Here is a 22340-nt window from a genome sequence, read left to right as displayed (position 1 = left end):
ATTACAGATATCCTGCGCCCATTCTCTTTTATAATGTACTTTACATTAAAGGATTAACACCCACTCTCTGGTTCGATTCCAGGCTGTATCACAACCGGCCGTGATTGGGAGTCCCATAGGGCGGCGCACAATTGGCCCAGCGTCGTCCGGGTTTGGCTGGTGTAGGCCATCATTGTAAATAAGAATTTGTTCTTAACTGGCTTGCCTAGTTAAATAAAGGTAAAATAATAAATGAATAAATAATGTATTATCATTAAGGGTAACCTGCGCCCATTCGGTTGTCCTCTTTTGCTTTTGCTTTTACTCATTACCTCTAACACACCCTATTTTGAATCATAGCACCATGTCCTTGTCTAATTTAATATTTTGTCCTTACATCCCTTACATAACTCAACACCACTCATCTTCCCCCTTAAAAATATCGATTTTTTAAACGTTCATTACAGCTTAGCTTTACCACAGATAAGCAGAATTTGACATAATCAAAAAAAAATGAAAGTCTGCTTACCTGTTAGTTCGGCTGTAAACTGCATCCTGTTCGTTTAGACGCCAATCTGTTATGATGAGTTTCTATGGTATCAAGTAATTCATGATGCAAATCAAATCAAATCAAATCAAATTTTATTGGTCACATGCGCCGAATACAACAGGTGCAGACATTACAGTGAAATGCTTACTTACAGCCCTTAACCAACAGTGCATTTATTTGAAAATAAAAATAAAAATAAAAAAATAAAAATAAAACAACAACAAAAAAAGTGTTGAGAAAAAAAATTGCAGAAGTAAAATAAAGTGACAGTAGGGAGGCTATATATACAGGGGGGTACCGTTGCAGAGTCAATGTGCGGGGGCACCGGCTAGTTGAGGTAGTTGAGGTAATATGTACATGTGGGTAGAGTTAAAGTGACTATGTATAAATAATTAACAGAGTAGCAGCAGCGTAAAAAGGATGGGGTGGGGGGGCAGTGCAAATTGTCCGGGTAGCCATGATTAGCTGTTCAGGAGTCTTATGGCTTGGGGGTAGAAGCTGTTGAGAAGTCTTTTGGACCTAGACTTGGCACTCCGGTACCGCTTGCCGTGCGGTAGCAGAGAGAACAGTCTATGACTAGGGTGGCTGGAGTCTTTGACAATTTTGAGGGCCTTCCTCTGACACCGCCTGTTATAGAGGTCCTGGATGGCAGGAAGCTTGGCCCCAGTGATGTACTGGGCCGTACGCACTACCCTCTGTAGTGCCTTGCGGTCGGAGGCCAAGCAGTTGCCATACCAGGCGGTGATGCAACCAGTCAGGATGCTCTCGATGGTGCAGCTGTAGAATTTTTTGAGGATCTGAGGACCCATGCCAAATCGTATCAAGTAATTAATGATGCAAGAATATATTTAACACTTAGCGGGAGAGTTCATATAAATATTTAATAGGTACCATGGTTCGTTATAACAAAAGGATAGTGCTTTGCCTCTTGCCATTCCGAACTACTGAACAAAGAAACCCTCTGATTTATATACCCTCTATTACACGTTTCTTCAACCACATCTGGTAACCATCAGTGGGCACTCCCTTGTCTCATGTTATTCCCTTGTACCCCCAAGTCAGTATATCATATCCATCAATCATTCTAAGGTATACATCAGTAATCTCCCTTGACATAACAGAATCCTTGGTATTCAGACTGTGTGGCACCAAGTCACTTTCTACTAAATTCAACTTGGTTACCACCACACTATGAAAACATCATAACAAAGCCCTTTTTACATCAGCATATATCTAGCCTAAAACCCCTAAGAGCAAGCAATGCAGATGCAGAAGCACAGTGGCTAGGAAAAACTCCCTAGAAAGGCAGGAAGGGGTGGCCATTACTATTCTGGGTGTATCTTGAAAGTTTCATGCGAGGTATTTCTTGAAACAGACCAATCCATACTTCTGGAGGTTTTTGTTTGTGGTGAATGAATGAATGAATGGATGACATTTTATGTTCGTGTCAAATCGCCAGTTGGCAACCCATCCCTTATGGGATTAATTGACACATAAACAAACATTACAATAATTCACTGTGAAAATTCTTCTTCCAGTATTCTCTGTGGTACGCAGCACATAAAGAGTGAAAAAATTAAAGATACAATTCTATACATAATTGTAAATAAGGTTATCCAAACAATAATTATATCCCTAGAGCAGTAAAAAAAAATACATACACACAGTACATACATACATAACATTTAGATATAAATATATTTTGGCCAGTGATTCCTGGTGACCTGAATGGCTCAAACCAGAGTACTACTCTGTGATGACATGTGTGTGCTAGCAACAGGGGTTTGTGGGATAGATATAGGTCCTCTGACGTCTGTGCCCTCCACAGACCTGATTCTGTCCACATTCTGTGGTGATCTCGCTACCTCCACAACAGCCACCCCTAAACACACACATAACAGAATATGCATTGGTCAGAACTACAGTCTCCCCACACACTCTCTCTCTCCAGCTCTCTCTCTCTCTCTCTCTCTCTCTCTCTCTCTCTCTCTCTCTCTCTCTCTCTCTCTCTCTCTCTCTCTCTCTCTCTCTCTCTCTCTCTCTCTCTCTCTCTCTCTCTATCTCTATTCAATTCAAATTGACATAACAATGTACATATTGCCAAAGCGTAAAATTAAGTGATTAATTTACAATATAATATTAACATAATTTAAAAAATTATAATCAATAACAACAATAATCAAGGGTAAAAATAACCATACAATGGACAATAACAATAACAATGGCATAGAGGACATGTGCAGGTTGTTCTGTCAGACACTGTCACTCATCTTATGGCAGGCAGCAATGTAGTGCACTGCCAACCCACAGCTCTCTGCGTCCTCCCCCAACAGGACGGGTAGCCTATTCTCATCAGAGAGGTCTTTGAAATCTTGAATAAGGGTTCCTAATTTGGGGAAATTACATTCTCTAATTGTTTTATATTTTAGAAAATGTGTCAGGAAATGCAGCTCTGTCTCGGGTTCTGCTGTGGTGCAGTGGTTGCACAGCCTTTCTTCTACAGGGAGCCAGGTTTTTCTGTGTCTACCCTTTTCAATGGCAAGGCTGTGCTCACTGAGCCTGTATGTCAATGTTTTTCTAAAGTTTTGATCAGTAAGGGGACAGATAGAAATTTACTGGGGGGAGGGGTGGTCCAAAATAGGGGAGGATGGTCAAACTTTCTTTTTTGCTTTGGGGAGGGTTGTGTGGTTTTCTTTTGGGGGCACATGGGAGGGTAGTGCGTTTTTTTCTCTGGTTTACATTCGCTGCTTGTATTTTGCCTATAAACAATGGCTTGACCTACTTTTGATATTACCCTAATAAAGTTTAGAAATGTTTGTGAAGGTCTGGTATGGTGTGGTTATTATTAAGCTTTAGCTACTGCAGGCTTATTTCAAGACGTGACTTACTTTAATGTGTTACTGTTATTTATCGTATCAACTAACTATGTTTGTCACTCGATTAAATGAATAATGTAACAATTAACTCATTAGGAATTTGGGGCACCTTGGAAGAAGTTGTTTAACAAGTTACCATCTCCCGAATTAAACTTTTAGATACAGTGAGGGGGAAAAAGTATTTGATCCCCTGCTGATTTTGTATGTTCGCCCACTGACAAAGAAATGATCAGTCTATAATTTTAATGGTAGGTTTATTTGAACAGTGTGAGACAGAATAACAACAAAGAAATCCAGAAAAACGCATGTAAAAAATGTTATAAATTGATTTGCATTTTAATGAGGGAAATAAGTATTTGACCCCCTCTCAATCAGAAAGATTTCTGGCTCCCAGGTGTCTTTTATACAGGTAATGAGCTGCGATTAGGAGCACACTCTTAAAATCTCAGCTTGTTACCTGTATAAAAGACACCTGTCCACAGAAGCAATCAATCAATCAGATTCCAAACTCCACCATGGCCAAGACCAAAGAGCTCTCCAAGGATGTCAGGGACAAGATTGTAGACCTGTACAAGGCTGGAATGGGCTACAAGACCATCGCCAAGCAGCTTGGGAGAAGGTGACAACAGTTGGTGCGATTATTCGCAAATGGAAGAAAGACAAAATAACTGTCAATCTCCCTCGGCCTGGGGCTCCATGCAAGATCTCACCTCGTGGAGTTGCAATGATCATGAGAACGGTGCGGAATCAGCCCAGAACTACACGGAAGGATCTTGTCAATGATCTCAAGGCAGCTGGGACCATAGTCACCAAGAAAACAATTGGTAACACACTACGCCGTGAAGGACTGAAATCCTGCAGCGCCCGCAAGGTCCCCCTGTTCAAGAAAGCACATATACAGTGGGGAAAAAACTATTTAGTCAGCCACCAATTGTGCAAGTTCTCCCACTTAAAAAGATGAGAGAGGCCTGTAATTTTCATCATAGGTACACGTCAACTATGACAGACAAAATGAGGAAAATCACATTGTAGAATTTTTTATGAATTTATTTGCAAATTATGGTGGAAAATAAGTAGTTGGTCAATAACAAAAGTTTCTTAATACTTTGTTATATACCCTTTGTTGGCAATGACACAGGTCAAACGTTTTCTGTAAGTCTTCACAAGGTTTTTACACACTGTTGCTGTTATTTTGGCCCATTCCTCCATGCAGATCTCCTCTAGAGCAGTGATGTTTTGGGGCTGTCGCTGGGCAACACAGACTTTAAACTCCCTCCAAAGATTTTCTATGGGGTTGAGATCTGGAGACTGGCTAGGCCACTCCAGAACCTTGAAATGCTTCTTACGAAGCCACTCCGTTGCCCGGGCGGTGTGTTTGGGATCATTGTCATGCTGAAAGACCCAGCCACGTTTCATCTTCAATGCCATTGCTGATGGAAGGAGGTTTTCACTCAAAATCTCACGATACATGGCCCCATTCATTATTTCCTTTACACGGATCAGTCGCCCTGGTCCCTTTGCAGAAAACAGCCCCAAAGCATGATGTTTCCACCCCCATGCTTCACAGTAGGTATGGTGTTCTTTGGATGCAACTCAGCATTCTTTGTCCTCCAAACACGACGAGTTGAGTTTTTACCAAAAAGTTCTATTTTGGTTTCATCTGACCATATGACATTCTCCCAATCCTCTTCTGGATCATCCAAATGCACTCTAGCAAACTTCAGACGGGCCTGGACATGTACTGGCTTAAGCAGGGGGACACATCTGGCACTGCAGGATTTGAGTCCCTGGCGGCGTAGTGTGTTACTGATGGTAGGCTTTGTTACTTTGGTCCCAGCTCTCTGCAGGTCATTCACTAGGTCCCCCCGTGTGGTTCTGGGATTTTTGCTCACCGTTCTTGTGATCATTTTGACCCCACGGGGTGAGATCTTGCGTGGAGCCCCAGATCGAGGGAGATTATCAGTGGTCTTGTATGTCTTCCATTTCCTAATAATTGCTCCCACAGTTGATTTCTTCAAGCCAAGCTGCTTACCTATTGCAGATTCAGTCTTCCCAGCCTGCAGGTCTACAATTTTGTTTATGGTGTCCTTTGACAGCTGTTTGGTCTTGGCCATAGTAGAGTTTGGAGTGTGACTGTTTGAGGACGTGGACAGGTGTCTTTTATACTGATAACAAGTTCAAACAGGTGCCATTAATACAGGTAACGAGTGGAGGACAGAGGAGCCTCTTAAAGAAGAAGTTACAGGTCTGTGAGAGCCAGAAATCTTGCTTGTTTGTAGGTGACCAAATACTTATTTTCGACCATAATTTGCAAATAAATTCATTAAAAATCCTACAATGTGATTTTCTGGATATTTTTTTCTCAATTTGTCTTTCATAGTTGACGTGTACCTATGATGAAAATTACAGGCCTCTCTCATCTTTTTAAGTGGGAGAACTTGCACAATTGGTGGCTGTCTAAATACTTTTTTTCCCCACTGTATGTGTTATTTCATAGTTTTGATGTCTTCACTAATATTATACGATGTAGAAAATAGTAAAAATAAAGAAGCATGTAGAGGTCTGTCATTTTTGTCATAAGTACACTTCAACTGTGAGAGACGGAATCTTAAACAAAAATCCAGAAAATCACATTGTATGATTTTTAAGTAATTAATTTGCATTTTATTGCATGACATAAGTATTTGATCACCTACCAACCAGTAAGAATTCCGGCTCTCACAGACCTGTTAGTTTTTCTTTAAGAAGCCCTCCTGTTCTCCACTCATTACCTGTATTAACTGCACCTGTTTGAACTTGTTACCTGCATAAAAGACACCTGTCCACACACTCAATCACACAGACTCCAACCTCTCCACAATGGCCAAGACCAGAGAGCTGTGTAAGGACATTAGGGATACAATTGTGATCATCATAGGTACACTTCAACTGTGAAAGACGGAATCTAAAACAAAAATCCAGAAAATCACATTGTATGATTTTTAAGTAATGAATAATTTGCATTTTATTGCCTAACATTAGTATTTGATACATCAGAAAAGCAGAACTTAATATTTGGTACAGAAACCTTTGTTTGCAATTACAGAGATCATACGTTTCCTGTAGGTCTTGACCAGGTTTGCACACACTGCAGCAGGGATTTTGGCCCACTCCTCCATACAGACCTTCTCCAGATCCTTCAGGTTTCGGGGCTGTTGCTGGGCAATACGGACTTTCAGCTCCCTCCAAAGATTTTTTATTGGGTTCAGGTCTGGAGACTGGCTAGGCCACTCCAGGACCTTGAGATGCTTCTTACGGAGCCACTCCTTAGTTGCCCTGCCTGTGTGTTTCGGGTCGTTGTCATGCAGGAAGACCCAGCCATGACCCATCTTCAATGCTCTTACTGAGGGAAGGAGGTTGTTGGCCAAGATCTCGCGATACATGGCCCCATCCATCCTTCCCTCAATACGATGCAGTCATCCTGTCCCCTTTGCAGAAAAGCATCCCCAAAGAATGATGTTTCGACCTCCATGCTTCACGGTTGGGATGGTGTTCTTGGGGTTGTACTCATCCTTCTTCCTCCTCCAAACACGGCAAGTGGAGTTTAGACCAAAAAGCTCTATATTTGTCTCATCAGACCACATGACCTTCTCCCAATTCTCCTCTGGATCATCCAAATGGTGATTGGCAAACTTCAGACGGCAGCAAGCGAGTGTTCTCTCTCACTCATTTGCATAATGCAGTATGACATCTGCAATCACGACGGAAGTAGGGAGGGCAAACGTCACCTAGACGTCACCTCACTGGGTTGTGTTCATTAGGCACCAAACGGAAGAAAACAGACTGAATTAGGGAGTAATCAAAACATTTTCTGTTGCGTGCCCTAAAAAGCAAGGCCCTAGTTGAGGTCGCATGAGTCTGTTTATTTAACATCGATACGCAAGCCCTATTCAAATACAGTACACTAATATTCTCTGACAATGCATACTTCTTTCTTCCGCTCCTTGATTGTGTAACTAGTCTGACTTGACCAGATTGTTGGAAAAATCTGTATAGTGAAACCCTTGTTTATAGTGCAAGAAACCGTGGCCCTTTTTAAAAATCCATCCTTTCTTCCTTCCTCCCTTCCTTGGATACTGTAAGAACAAACATTTCCTCAAGCAACAAATTAAGGATGCATTTTCTACTCATACATATACATGACATACATTGCATATACAGTACATATTAATAGAAAGTGCTACCACTATATTCCTAGAAAACTGACTGACATTGCTCTGCTCTGCTCATTGACGGCCATTGGTTTGGTCAATTTTCAGCAGCTAGCTGGGTCGCATCACCATCAATCTAAATATGATATGGATGTGTCAATGCAGTCATTGGGTTTGCTGTCAGCCTATCCAGCTGGTGTAAAGATTAGTGGAGCTGCTCAATGCTTAATTGCTCAGAGAGTGGACAACCAAGAGTAGACTACAGTAAGGGACAGTTCGACATTTTCTGGGGGATTGTACTTCCCTTTGCGCTACGCTTTTCCAAGCACTAACTATACCCCAGATCAATATAGTCTACCAGTCTAACTGTATATCCTGCCCTGTATCCACCATTCATAGTGACAATAGTGGTAGGTGGATTGTTTGTCCAGATCTGCAATAGGCTAACTAGCATCATACCACACGTTTTATTTATTTACGATTATTTAACCCTCTAGACTTGATGTCCGCGCCCCTGCAAAAATCTAATTAGCATAATAAACAAATCCCCATCAAAATCTGTCTGTTTAAGCTAGAGATATGTTTTTTTACATGGGCTTTGTCTCAATTCACGCATCCGCCAATGACTGCCTTCCGCACCTGCGGTTGAAGGTGGCCGAGCAAAACAGTGTTTGTTAGACCATGAGACATCCCAAAAATGTGATCATGTATTTTCAGATAAGTGAGGGTAGCCTATCCATTTGGCATGTAGCTAGCTAAGCAAACAACATGTGTCATTTAGCTTGCTTCATCAGAGATTAGGTTTTTGGAAAGAGCTTGACATTGGCAAGTCCTTGTCCTGGTAAAGTTGTTAGTCGGACCACTATAGATGGCAAGCAAAATAGCCATCTAGTTTATTCCCTGAAAGTTAGCTTGTTAACTAGCCATATTGACGTAATCTGTTAGCTATCTAGCTAGCCAATTTGACGTGGTCCATCAATCAATGTAGCCTATCGTGTCTCTCATCAGCAATCGTGATTAAACACTCTTAAAAACAATGTTGAAAAGGGGTTCGCTAGGTAGGCCTACAAAGTTTCTACTGGTAGGTTGTAAAGTAAACATTATCAGCTAACAGTACATCGACAAATGCGCCCTTCTGCACATTCTGCTGCTTGACAGGCATAGCCTACAAAGGATGGGAAATTAACCTAAACCACTCATAGTTGTCAGGTATAGTTCAGTTTTATTTTATATCCAATTAACCCTCACGTATCTGAAATTACATGATCATGAAAAGCATGCAGTTACTCTGATGATAGAGCTAAATTTGATGTTTTATTGATAACGACCTATTATATGTTGACATCATAATATACATTTCTGATGCAATCCCCATTGGCCAGAAATGGGGACAAGACTATGATGTATAATGATGATAATGTTTTTATATATTTTTTATTTTACAAATCGTTGTAAAATAAAATAAGCAACAGGCTGAAGTACAAAGAAATGATTAAATACAAATTATTACACATTTACAAAACACCATAAATATACAAATAACACTGAGACTTTCTATAGGGCATTGAAAGTATAGGTGCCAAGAATGGTTTCTGTTGGTTGTAATCTGTGTGTGTGTTTATGCGTAAGCCATCATATAAGTGAGGTTACGACCCTGCAAAGTGCAGACTGTACAATCCAAATCGGAATTCTGTGTAAACTCCCAGTAAAGATCACAGTAAAGACTTACTGATGAAAGATGGTGTCTATAAAATCACTGTTTTCTTCTTTCACAATCACATACTACCTGGGGTAATAACAAAGTGAAAGCGATGGATGTCCCAAATGACACCCCTATTCAATATATACTGTAGTGCACTACTTTTGACAAATGTAGTGCACTATATAGGGAATAAAGTGCAATTTGGGATGCACATATTGTGTCAGAAGCCCCCTGATAATTCTGGAGCGAAGGGGGCCTGATTTTAAGTTTCTAAGCACCGTTTTTTAGTAGGAATTCGCATTGAAGTTGCTACGTAGAATTTTGCCAATAAAGATTGTTTTCTGTGTCTCTTCACAGATCTCCGCACTACGCATGCCCAGAGGTTATAAGGGTGAGTATGTTTTAGTTTACTCTTCAAGGGCCCGATTCAGTCTTAGGAATTGTATGCCTTTCCCATGCACTTCTCAGTAGTTGGTATTCGGACTTAGTTGGTATTCAGACTTACCTTATGCGCGCGCTGAATACATTTAATTAAACCGCTGAAAACCCGATCCAGTCGCCATGAACCGTGCGCCAGGCTCCAGGTTTAAACTGCTAGGTATGGTCAGCGTTCCATAATGATTCAAATAGGCTACATGTCCCAAATTATTGCACAACTTGTAGTACGTTAGCCTAATATGATCCCCTTTTGCTAGGGATCCTCAGGAACAACCACACGAACGTGACAGAGGAAAGAAAGGTTAACTAACACTGGAATGGAATGATGCAAAATGTAAGGAAACTAACACTAAAGTGACAGTTATAAATGTAGGCTATGTGGGTATAACTGACCGTGGCTTCCGATAGTGGCTAATTTTTAACACATACAAATAGTAGAAAATAGTCTGGGCATATAATTAATTAACCATTCTAGAAATCATAAATCAACTCGGTAGGTTTGGCGCTATACTGTCATTTGCACATGGCTACAGAAACCTATAGCTTGGGTCTCCAAATTTCACCCCTGCAAGTTATAAGGCCAGCATGTAATAAACGGATGTTGATATGCTTCTGTTTGCTGCCATATAATTGGTTTCACATTTCTCTCCAGCGATCATAAGGTAAAATAGATCTAAAACAATAGTCATATATATTTACAATCCCCTTATCAAAACAGCTTACTAAACTGAACATAAATATCAATGCAACATGTAAAGTGTTGGTCCCATGTTTCATGAGCTGAAATAAAAAATCCCAGAAATTTCCCATACGCACAAAAAGCTTATTTCTCTCAAATTTGGTGCACACATTTGTTTACATCCTTATTAGTGAGCATTTCTCCTTTGCCAATATAATCCATCCACCTGACAGGTGTGGCATATCAATAAGCTGATTAAACAGCATGATCATTACACAGGTGCACCTTGTGCTGGGGACAATAAAAGGCCACTTTAAAATGTGCAGTTTTGCCACACAACACAATGCCACAAATGTCTCAAGTTTTGAGGGAGCGTGCAATTGGCATGCTGACTGCAGGAATGTCCACCAGAGCTGTTGCCAGATAATTTAATGTTCATTTCTCTAACATAAGCTCCCTCCAACGTCGTTTTAGAGAATTTGGCAGTACGTACAACCGGCCTCACAACTGCAGACCACATCAGCCCAGGACCTCCACATCCGGCTTCTTCACCTGCGGGATCGTCTGAGGGAGGGGTGTGGGGGGGGGGGGTGGGTGCTGAGGAGTATTTCGGTCTGTAATACATTTACATTTGAGTAATTTAGCAGACACTCTTATCCAGAGCGACTTACAGTTAGTGAGCGCATACACTTTCATACTGGCCCCCCGTGGGAAACGAACCCACAACCCTAGCATTGCAAGTGCCATGCTCTACCAACTGAGCTACAGGGGACTCTTTTGTGTGGAAAAACTATTTCTGATTGGCTGGCCCTGGCTCCCCAGTGGGTGGGCCTGGCTGCCAAGTAAATGGGCCTATGCCCTCCTAGGCCCACCCATGGCTGCACCCCTGCCCAGTCATGTGAAATCCATAGATTAGGGCCTCATTAAATTGACTTATATGAAGTGAGTAAACTCAGTAAAATCTTTAAAATTGTTTCATGTTGCATTTATATATTTTTCAGTAAAATTGACCTAGCTCTTATCAATAGCTCTTATCAATTTGTAAATTACAGTGCATGGAGAATTGTGTAATTTCTATTTTGAAAAAGAAAGTAGATGTTGTTCGACTTGGTACCGACAGGTTGCTCGACCTTATTCATCGTTTCATCGCGCGTAAAGGTGGTGGAATTATGAGAGAATTAAGTCAAGGTCACCTCCGCCACACCGTCTTTTGTTTGATCTCCACCCCAAACAAATAACGGGTTAATAGCATGTTATTCTCATGCTTAAGTTCAGAATACGCGTAGAGAGAACAGTGCATGAAAAGGGAATGACATTCCATTTAGCTTAACTCGGAATTCCCCCAAATGAGGTTGATCCATGATCTTCCTCTGAGAGAGCCTTCACTTAAAAATTCCTATATTTCTCTTTCTTTTTTCTCTTTGTCTTTCTCTCTCTCTTAGGGGGAGAAGTATGACGGCAGAAAAGCAGACGTGTGGAGCTGTGGGGTCATCCTCTTCGCCCTATTGGTGGTGAGTGTCAACTTTCACCCTTTGAATTGAATAAACTCTATTAATCCCACAAGGGGAAATTGGATTTGCCACCAGCAAGAGGCATACAGCAACAACATACGCTTGCATACATCAGAGACACATTGACAGTGCACTGATGGTTGGTGAAACAAGCACAACGCATGACTTCCCCCAAAAAAGCCAATGGATTACTGGATCGGACTAATAGAATTGACTAAGATCCTGACCCCAACCTTAGATATACTAGCGCAACAACAATATCAACTGGCCACTTTGGTCCTTTCTAGCATGTCCATGGTGACTACTTCATTTGGCCACAGTCAGCCTCCTATTCTCTCCCTGTGTTTTGGCTATAATATAGAAGGCCCTGCAGCCTGGTGCCTTATTTCATCATCTAGGACTGTAGTTTCTCTACGTCCCTCCACTATGAATAATGGATACAGCCACACAGACACATTGCTTCCTAAAATAAATACTAACTCAGACTGACTGTTTTTTGGCCACAGGCCACTGTGTGTGTGTGTGTGTGTGTTTGTGTGTGTGTGTGTGTGTGTGCGTGCATATGTGTGGGTGGGTTGGTGTTAGAGTGCACGTGTGTACGTGCATATGTGTCTGTGTGTGTGGGGGGTTGGTGTGTGTGTGTGTGTGCATGTGTGCATACACACACACACAGGCCACATAAACAAAGAATGACAAGTGCCGATGCATCCTCTAAGTCCCGTTCTCTTTCCATTCACATATGATTTGGTTTATCATTATCTTGATCAATTTCTTTACTTTCCACCTTCCGAACAAAAGTTTATTTCCATTTGTTTGACTGTAAATAAATGCTCTCCCTCCTGTCGAGCTGTGTTTACTCTCTGGGCACCCTCTGTTCTGTTGCTGGCTAGGAGAGCACAATTTGTTGGATTGGATGAGACACTCTCACTCCCCTGCAATTAGGCTCTATTCTGATCATCTGTTACACAAGTCTTCCCCATCTCTCTCTTTCTCTCTCTCCTTCCTTCCTTCCTTCCCTCTCTCTCTCTCTCTCTCTCTCTGTCTCTCTCTCTCTCTCTCTCTCTCTCTCTCTCTCTCCCACTCTCGTATTCTTGATGTTCCTGTTGTTTATCAAACAACCACATCTGCAGGGTGTCAGCCCATCTTGATAAATGATTGTGATGTGAGTGTGTTAAAGTAGGGAGGTGGAGCGAGAGAGAAGGCAGGGTAATTATTAACACCACAGCCCTCTTCTCTGTTTACCCCTGTTTATTATTTAGTTAGCATCACGTTGGAGGGCAAATCTCACTAATAGGAGTGTTGCTGCATCATGTCAGAAACTCTGTTGTTTTTGTTTTGGGGAGTCTTTTTGATGAACTCTCAACCGCTGTGTTCTAAACTAACTCTTGTTTGGTCTGATGGCAACTTTGCCTCATAACTCTGCCACCCTCTACTTCTCTCTTCCTCTTCTCTCTCCCCCTACTCTCTTTCTGCTCTCCCTCATCCCTGCTCCCCCCCCCCCCCCCCCCTCCTCCCCCTTCCTCCCTCCCCTCACTCTCCCCCCTCCCCCTCTAAGGGCGCCCTACCGTTCGACGACGACAACCTGAGGAACCTGCTGGAGAAGGTGAAGCTGGGAGGGTTCCATATGCCCCACTTCATCCCCCCAGACTGTCAGAACCTCCTCCGGGGCATGATCGAGGTAGACGCCACCAAACGGCTAACGGTCAGTTAAATGCGTGGTTGTTTAGACACGGGCTGAGAGAGATTTTTTGCTTTGGCCTAATGATTTTGCTGTCACAATAGGTCAGCAGCTTCACACAACGAACATGCTGAACTGGGATTAGCGCAGCATCAGCTGCAGAGCAATTGTAGGGGTTACAGAAATCGGCCCAGGCCTTTCTAACCAAGTTCTTCCTCTCAAGGCCCCCACACTGACCCATTTTCCCCCTTGAAACCCCCACTATTAAATAATGGCCATTCTGGGCCAAAAAAGCAAACAAACAATTTCAACAGCCCACTTGGCTAAAGAGGGACCAGCCCATCTGGCATTTGCCAGAACTGCCCTTTGGCCAGTCCGTACCTGAGGGGTTAGCTGCCTTGATCAAGGGCACAGTGACATTGAATGGTACCTGTGAACAGTAGCCCTCTGGTTGTCAGTTCAGTTCCCACTGTTTATCACTCAGCTTAGGGCTTGAACCAGCAATCCCCCCGGCTATTGTTCCACCTCTCAAACCTCTAGGCTACCCCACCAACTTGCTAATACAAACGTCATGCTGCCAAGCAAACCTTCTTTCTTTTGTTTTGTTGTTTTGTTATTCTCCCCAACCTTCACATTGGATTTGTCTCATTCCATATTCAGTTTGAGCCCTCTATTGCAAAGTTGGGACACTGTTTGTGTCTATTCCCTTAGTTTAAGGAAACTCCATAGTCCACAACTTAATGTACACATCACAATGCAAGTCCCTCTTGGTTTCTCTCTCAACAGGACAAACTGATCACCTTGGCAGGGAGAGGGAGAGAAAGACGAGGAGATGATAGAGAGAGAGAAGAGGTAGAGAGAGAGTTTGAAAGAGAGAAACAGAGGGAGAGATGGAGAGGAAGATAGAAAGGAATGAAAATATAAATAATGAATGTGGTCAGTGAGTTCAAAGTGTGAGCGCTACACAGAGGGAGAGAGAGATAGAGAGAGAGGTGGATGAGGGTCTTTCTATAAATAATGGGGCCAATGTGTGACATTTGGATAAAAATTTCAAAATGATTTGAAACAAAATTAAAAAGGATTTTCATGCAGTTCCATATCTGTACTTAGAGGAATAAAAGCGAATAAATGTAAATTCACCCATAACTAGGACTATAAATCATTTAAGCAGGGTTCATACAGACATTTGTAAGTCAAATTCAAGGACTTTCAGGGACTTTTTCAACCACTTAATTGTAATTTTGAAGGACCTAAATGTTATACAATTGTATAATTTATATAATTCTACATATAGGGCCTAATATAGAACCCCGCAAAAGCGTGCAAAAAGTGTTTAAAAAAAAGTAGGTAATTACCACTTTAAGAATACTGAATTGTTTTTGTCCTTGCCAATGCATTGATATTCAAATTATTATTACATTAAAAAATATGTGAGAATAATGTGGTCATTGTCTGACTAAATAGATTGGATGCCTTTTTCTGTTGCTATGTGGCCGTCGCAGACACACATAATAAAGCCATGAATAGTGGTAGCATTAATCTCACCATTTGAATCTCACCATCACTGTTTTTATAATGAGAAAGTGACCAAAAACCAGGTTCATTTTTTAATGGAAGGATTTGTATGGAAATCCAAGTTGAAGCCAACATTAGATGTTGTTGTCTTCATAATAACCGCCCATGGTTTTACCGCAACAGAGTAGCACAACACTTTTCAATTGAAGCGGTGGGAAACAAACGAAAGTGGCCACATCTCTCACAAAAACGGATTAAAAATGAAATCACAGATAATTAAAAGAGAGCAGAAGAACTTATAAATTGGCTACAATAATTACAAGGACTTTTCAAGCACCAAATTGAGGAAATGTCTGATTTTCAAGGTAGGCCTATTCCAGCACATTAATTTCTGAGCTCCAAATTCAAGTTTAAGTAGGCTACCTCAAGCCCCTGGTATTGTTTAAAATTGCGGGTGTAACATGGAAAATAAAATCTATTTGTCATGTTATTTTATTGCCAGGTCATATTGTGAACAAGCCCACAAGGCTATGTAATTTGTTGTCATTATATGCACAATAGTCTATCGTACACAATTGCGCACAGTAGACTCGGTGTCCAATCCGAGGCACAAAAACATATGAAAACATGAACACATTACCTTCATGCTTTATCTGTTAAATCGAATGAGACCCTGCTGTAAATCAAGCAGACAACAACAGATGATCAACATCAATTCGCTAGGGATATTAGATCCAACATGGATCCAGGCACAACTGTCTTCACCGGTGTAATGAATGAGACACCAAAATATTCCTGATATTCCTCTCAAACACCTTTTTCCCAGCACTTGGGCTGTTGTTGCATCGCATGCTCTATCACAACAGTTTTTTGTCACATGACTGTCATTCGGAAAATTCCTTCCTGGATCAGATGATGATCTGTAAAGATATCATGACATAACTTTTATGGATAATTATTGAAGAACCACATTAATGACCGTTTTGATTTAGGTTTTAAGTATCAAGGTAAGGTGACTCTTTCGGTTAGTAGCATTAGATTTTGCACTCATATTTATTATTTTGGATTTGTGTGCCTATGAAAACTTTTTCACCCCCATAACATAAGGAGACACACGAAATGTTACGTAGTAACGCTGCATTTCTGAGATCTCTATACAAAAAAACAGTCCGACAGCTAGATTCAGGACTCTTACAGGGTTCAAGTTTAATGTCTAATTTAACAGATTCATGATTAATATATGATGTAACGACAACTTACACTGCCATAAATGCAAGGACAGAAAAGTAGTGTTTTATGTCACATGATTTTGGACAACTCCATCAAGACACCAACCATGATAAAGGGTTAAACATACACTGAGTGTACAAAACATTAAGGACATCTTCCTACTATTGAGTTGCACCCCCTTTTGCCCTCAGAACAGCCTCAATTCGGCAGGGCATGGACTCTACAAGGTGTTGAAAGCGTTCCATAGGAATGCTGGACCAAGTTGACTCCAATGCTTCCCACTGTTGTTTCAAGTTGGCTGGATGTCCTTTGGGTGGTGAACCATTCTTGATACACAAGGGAAACAATTGAGTGTGAAAAACCCAGCAGCGTAGTAGTTCTTGACACAAACCGGTGCGCTTGGCACCTACTACGACACCACGTTCAAAGGCACTTAAGTATTTTGTCTATCCCATTCACCCTCAATGGCACACATACACAATCAATGTCTCAATTGTCTCAAGGCTTAAAAATCCTTATTTAACATGTCTCCCCTTCATCTACACTGATTGAAGTGGACTTAACAAGTTACATCAATAAGGGATCGTAGCTTTCACCTGGTCAGTCTATGTCATGGAAAGAGCAGGTGTCCTTAATGTTTTGTACACTCAGTGTAGGTTTTAAATCAACTCGTGAATTTTATTAAATATAGCTATGATCTCCCCTTATATCTTAATGTAATGACATTATATATTTTTTGCAGATTACTATCAATGACTCATCAACAGCTTTAACAAGTTGTCCAGCGTAGGAAACCTTCACTGGTACCCTAGTTTATATAAAGATCCATGAGCCCTTTGTGCTCACCCTGGGTTGTCACATTCAGCCTGCTCACAGAGATGCAGAGGACGCCACGAAAGTGTCACCCAGGCTCCCAGTGTTTTAGTGTGAGGATTGGGGAGGTGTGTGTGTGTGCGTTTGTGCGTGTGTGTGTGCATGTATGTGTGAAGCAAGACACACTGCCCTTGAATGGAAGCTAATATCCCATTCGCCCATGTCTGAACTCAACAAGCTCTCACAGTCTCACTGCAGAATCAGACGTCCAAAACCTTGTCCATAAACGTCAAATTTTGAAGGTTAAATGTAGGCATTAATTCAGAATGGTTTGAAATAGGGTTACAAAAAAACAACGCCACAGTTAAGTTTAGGCATTCATTCAGAATGGTTAAGGGTTCAAGTTTGGGATAGAGTTAAAACAGTGCCTAGGATTGAACATGCAACCCTCAGAGTCAGAGCACACAGTTTATGGCCATCCGCCATCCCCGTCCACAATGCCCTAGCAAAACCCAAGCCTACCTGATGGTAATAGCTCTCGCCATTGTCCCTAGTGGCCGGTTTTTAAGTAATCTCCTGACGTCCTGCTTACCTGGACGGACGTTTAATTCCACAGTGGCTCTTGGGCGACCTGGCTTCTGAACTATCCATCACGAATAGTTCAGAATACTACACAGGAGCCTCACACCAGCCATATAACACTAAGAGAGAGAGAGAGAGTGTGTGTGTGTGTGTGTGTGTGTATGAGAGTGTGTGTGTGTGTGTGTGTGTGTGTCTGCTCTGAATTCTATATCCCAGCTCCCTCCATCTGCCTCCATCTCCCAGCAGCCATCAGCATCCTCCTGTCCCTGTGTCCTGAGATAAAGGGTCAAACAGAGAAGAGCAGAAGTCACACAATACTGATGAGAGAGAAACCACTGTATCTCTCTGTATCGCCAACCTAGCACTTGCTCTTTGTATCTCTCCCCTCCCTGTCTCCATCGGCTACTGTAGTTCTTGTTGTGGTTAAGGGTACAGTCACCAAGCAGAGTTTTTTGTGAGAATAATGTTTTGTGACCTAGCAGAATGTCAAATGGTCCTCAGAGGTTGTGTTCCTAGTTATGCTGCATGGTCCTGCTTTGCAACATTCGGCCAATCAGGTTGCAAGAACAGTAAGCCTTAAGAGAGGGCCATTATGACATCATCGATCCATCACTGCACGCATGCATGCACCCACACACCAACTCATCAATTTAACTGGTGACAATAAAGCTAAATAGATCTTACACTGGGTTTCCCAGGAAAATGTTGTCCAAGGTTGCAACAGTAACCAAGGGGGGCGGGGCTTAGCGTAGGGTAAATTAAAACAGTCCAAACAGTCTAATTCCAATTCCATAACTTGAAGATAGTTGAAATTCAAATTGAATTCTATATAAATTCTCCACTTCATGAGTCAATTCAATAATTCCAACTTAAATTGGAGTTGAACCCAACTGTGACACACACACACACACACACACACACACACACACACACACACACACACACACACACACACACACACACACACACACACACACAAACCACCCCTTCAGATCCAGGTGGGGGCACTTACATGGACTTGAAGATTGTTGAAATTCAAATTGAATTCTAAATAAATTCTCCACTTCATGAGTCAATTCAAGAATTCCAAATTAAGTTGGAGTTGACCCCAACTGTGACACACACAAACACACAAACCGCCCCCTTCAGATTCAGGTGGGGGCACTTACATGGACTTTAAAGCTTAGACAAGTAAGGCATTTCTTCCAAAGCAAAAAAAAATATATACTAATGTATACTTAACCCTTTGACACGTACCAGCACACGGGTGTGATCATTCGACAGTGGTCCCTGCAGCGTACGCTCAAACTGGTGAGATTAGAATGCTTATTTAGAACGTCCAGTTTCTAGTTTCGATTGACGCAACAGTCAGTGTTTGAGCTGGCCACACTGTTTTTCAGAGAAACATTTTGCACAAACACAGTCCTTGCAAAGTTATGTCCTGAATATGACCAGTTTATTTTTGGATGCAATGTTTAGACATCCACAGAAGTGGACTCCATAACACAATCATCCAAAACGGAAAATGTAGGCTACATTAGTCCTAGCGCTAACTGAGAAAAGATTGACGTAACACAAGTAGCCATATTTAGCAAACTTTTGGCTGACAGAAACCATAATATGAATTACCTAATAACAATTACTATTTACAATTTATCACATTACAGGTGAGATCACTATTGATCTAAATAATTGAGTAAAACACTATATAAAAAACAAAAGTAATCCAACGATGGGTAGCTTGTGCGTGCCACCATGTTCTCGTCAACCAAAGATGAGAAGATGAGTTTGGTATGTTTGCAGTATGCATTGTGAAGGAGGTGTGCTGTCTACCATCATTCACTTCCCTTCATTCACTTCCAGAAGTTTATCCTTTCACCACATTTTGTTATAACATCTTTGGTCTGACAGGCGTTTACGTGACACCCAGAATGCAGTGTATAATGTCAACAAACATGGCGCCACACAGTTAGGATCACAACTTTATTTTAAGAATGTGAAATGTCAGAATAATAGTAGAGAGAATGATTTATTTCAGCTTTTAATTATTTCATCACATTCCCAGTGGGTCAGAAGTTTACATACACTCAATTAGTATTTGGTAGCATTGCCTTTAAATTGTTTAACTTGAGTCAAATGTTTCGGGTAGCCTTCCACAAGCTTCCCACAATAAGTTGGGTGAATTTTGGCCCATTCCTCCTGACAGAGCTGGTGTAACTGAGTCAGGTTTGTAGGCCTCCCCTTTGCTCACACACGCTTTTTCAGTTCTGCCCACACATTTTCTATAGGATTGAGGCCAGGGCTTTGTAATAGCCACTCCAATACCTTTACTTTGTTGTCCTTAAGCCATTCTGCCACAACTTTGGAAGTATGCTTGGGATCATTGTCCATTTGGAAGACCCATTTGCGACCAAGCTTTAACTTCCTGACTGATGGCTTGAGATGTTGCTTCAATATATCCATATAATTTTCCTTCCTCATGATGCCATCTATTTTGTGAAGTGCACCAGTCCCTCCTGCAGCAAAGCACCCCCACAGCATGATGCTGCCACCCCCATGCTTCACGGTTGGGAAGGTGTTCTTCGGCTTACAAGCAGCCCCCTTTTTCCTCCAAACATAATGATGGTCATTATGGCCAAACAGTTATATTTTTGTTTCATCAGACCAGAGGACATTTCTCCAAAAAGTATAATCTTTGTCCCCATCTTCCAGTTGCAAACCGTAGTCTGTCTTTTTATGACGGTTTTGGAGCAGTGGCTTCTTCCTTGCTGAGCGGGCTTTCAGGTTATGTCGATATAGGACTCGTTTTACTGTGGATATAGATAATTTTGTACCTGTTTCCTCCAGCATCTTCACAAGGTCCTTTGCTGTTGTTCTGGGATTGATTTGCACTTTTCGCACCAAAGTACATTCATCTCTAGGAGGCAGAACGTGTTTCCTTCCTGAGCGGTATGATGACTGCGTGGTCCCATGGTGTTTATACTTGCATACTATTGTTTGTAAAGATGAACGTGGTACCTTCAGGCATTTGGAAATTGCTCCCAAGGATGAACCAAACTTGTGGAGGTCTACATATTTTTTTCTGAGGTCTTGGCTGATTTCTTTTGATTTTCCCATGATGTCAAGCAAAGAGGCACTGAGTTTGAAGGTAGGCCTTGAAATACATCCACAGGTACACCTCCAATTGACTCAAATGATGTCAATTAGCCTATCAGAAGTTTCTAAAGCCATGATATCACTTTCTGGAATTTTCCAAGCTGTTTAAAGGCACAGTAAACTTAGCGAATGTAAACTTCTGACCCACTGGAATTGTGATACAGTGAATTATAAGGGAAATAATCTGTCTGTAAACAATTGTTGGAATGTGTGTTGTGTCATGCACAAAGGTGATGTCCTAACCGACTTGCCAAATCTATAGTATGTTAACAAGACATTTGTGGAGTGGTTGAAAAACGAGTTTTAATGACCCAACCTAAGTGTACGTAATCTTCCGACTTCAACTGTAAGTACACATTTACAGAAGTATTCAGACCCTTTACTCAGTACTTTGTTGAAGGACCTTTGGCAGCGATTACAGCCTCGAATCTTCTTGGGTATGACGCTACAAGCTTGGCACACCTGAAATTGGGGAGTTTCTCCCTTTCTTCTCTGCAGATCCTCTCAAGCTCTGTCAGGTTGGATGGGGAGCGTCGCTGCACAGCTATTTTCAGGTTGCTACAGAGATGTTTGATCGGGTTCAAGTCTGGGCTCTGGCTGGGCCACTCAAGGACATTCAGAGACTTGTTCCGAAGTCACTCCTATGTTGTCTTGGTTGTGTGCTTAGGCTTGTTGTCCTGTTGGAAGGTGAACCTTCACCTCAGTCTGAGGTCCTGAGCGCTCTGGAGCAGGTTTTCATCAAGGATCTCTCTGTACATTGCTTCGTTCATCTTTCCCTCGATCCTGACTTGTCTCCCAGTCCCTGCCGCTGAAAAACATCCCCACAGCATGATGCTAACACCACCATGCTTCACCGTAGGGATGGTGCCAGGTTTCCTCCAAAGTGACACTTGGCATTCAGGCCAATCAGTTCAATCTTGGTTTCATCAGACCAGGGAATCTTGTTTCTCATTGTCTGAGAGTTCTTTAGGTGGCTTTTGGCAAACTCCAAGTGGGCTGTCATGTGCCTTTTACTGAGGAGTGGCTTCCGTCTGGCCACTCTACCATAAAGGCCTGATTGGTGGAGTGCTGCAGAGATGGTTGTCCTTCTGGAAGTTTCTCCCATCTCCATAGAGGAACTCTAGAGCTCTGTCAGAATGACCATTGGGTTCTTGGTCACCTCCCTTGCCAAGGCCCTTCGCCCCGATTGCTCAGTTTGGCCGGGCGGCCAGCTCTAGGAAGAGTCTTGGTGGTTCCAAACTTCTTCCATTTAAGAATGATGGAGGCCACTGTGTTCTTGGGAAACTTCAATGCTGCAGAAATTTTTTTGTACCCTTCCCCAGATCTCTGCCTCGACACAATCCTGTCTCTGAGCTCTATGGACAATTATTTCAGTTTTTGCTCTGACATGCACTGTCAACTGTGAGACCTTATATCTGTCAAGATCGTTAACGGAAGATGA

General features: G+C 41.9%; 1 protein-coding gene across 1 annotated transcript in view; it reads left to right on the top strand.

The window, feature by feature from the left end:
* Positions 1-22340, top strand: part of brsk2a (BR serine/threonine kinase 2a) — a gene marked incomplete at both ends in the record, with an annotated part of 414243 nt that overhangs the window by 308652 nt on the left and 83251 nt on the right. Inside the window, 3 exons of the mRNA XM_084169332.1 lie at positions 9655-9688; positions 11857-11925; positions 13481-13627. Coding sequence (XP_084025458.1) covers positions 9655-9688; positions 11857-11925; positions 13481-13627 — 250 coding nt within the window. The remainder of the gene's footprint in view (positions 1-9654; positions 9689-11856; positions 11926-13480; positions 13628-22340) is intronic.

This window comes from Coregonus lavaretus, assembly GCF_964263955.1.
Source record: "Coregonus lavaretus genome assembly, chromosome: 9".
Lineage (NCBI taxonomy): Eukaryota > Metazoa > Chordata > Actinopteri > Salmoniformes > Salmonidae > Coregonus > Coregonus lavaretus.
The sequence above is the reverse complement of the archived record's forward strand: the minus strand, read 5'-3'. Positions and strand labels throughout refer to the sequence as shown.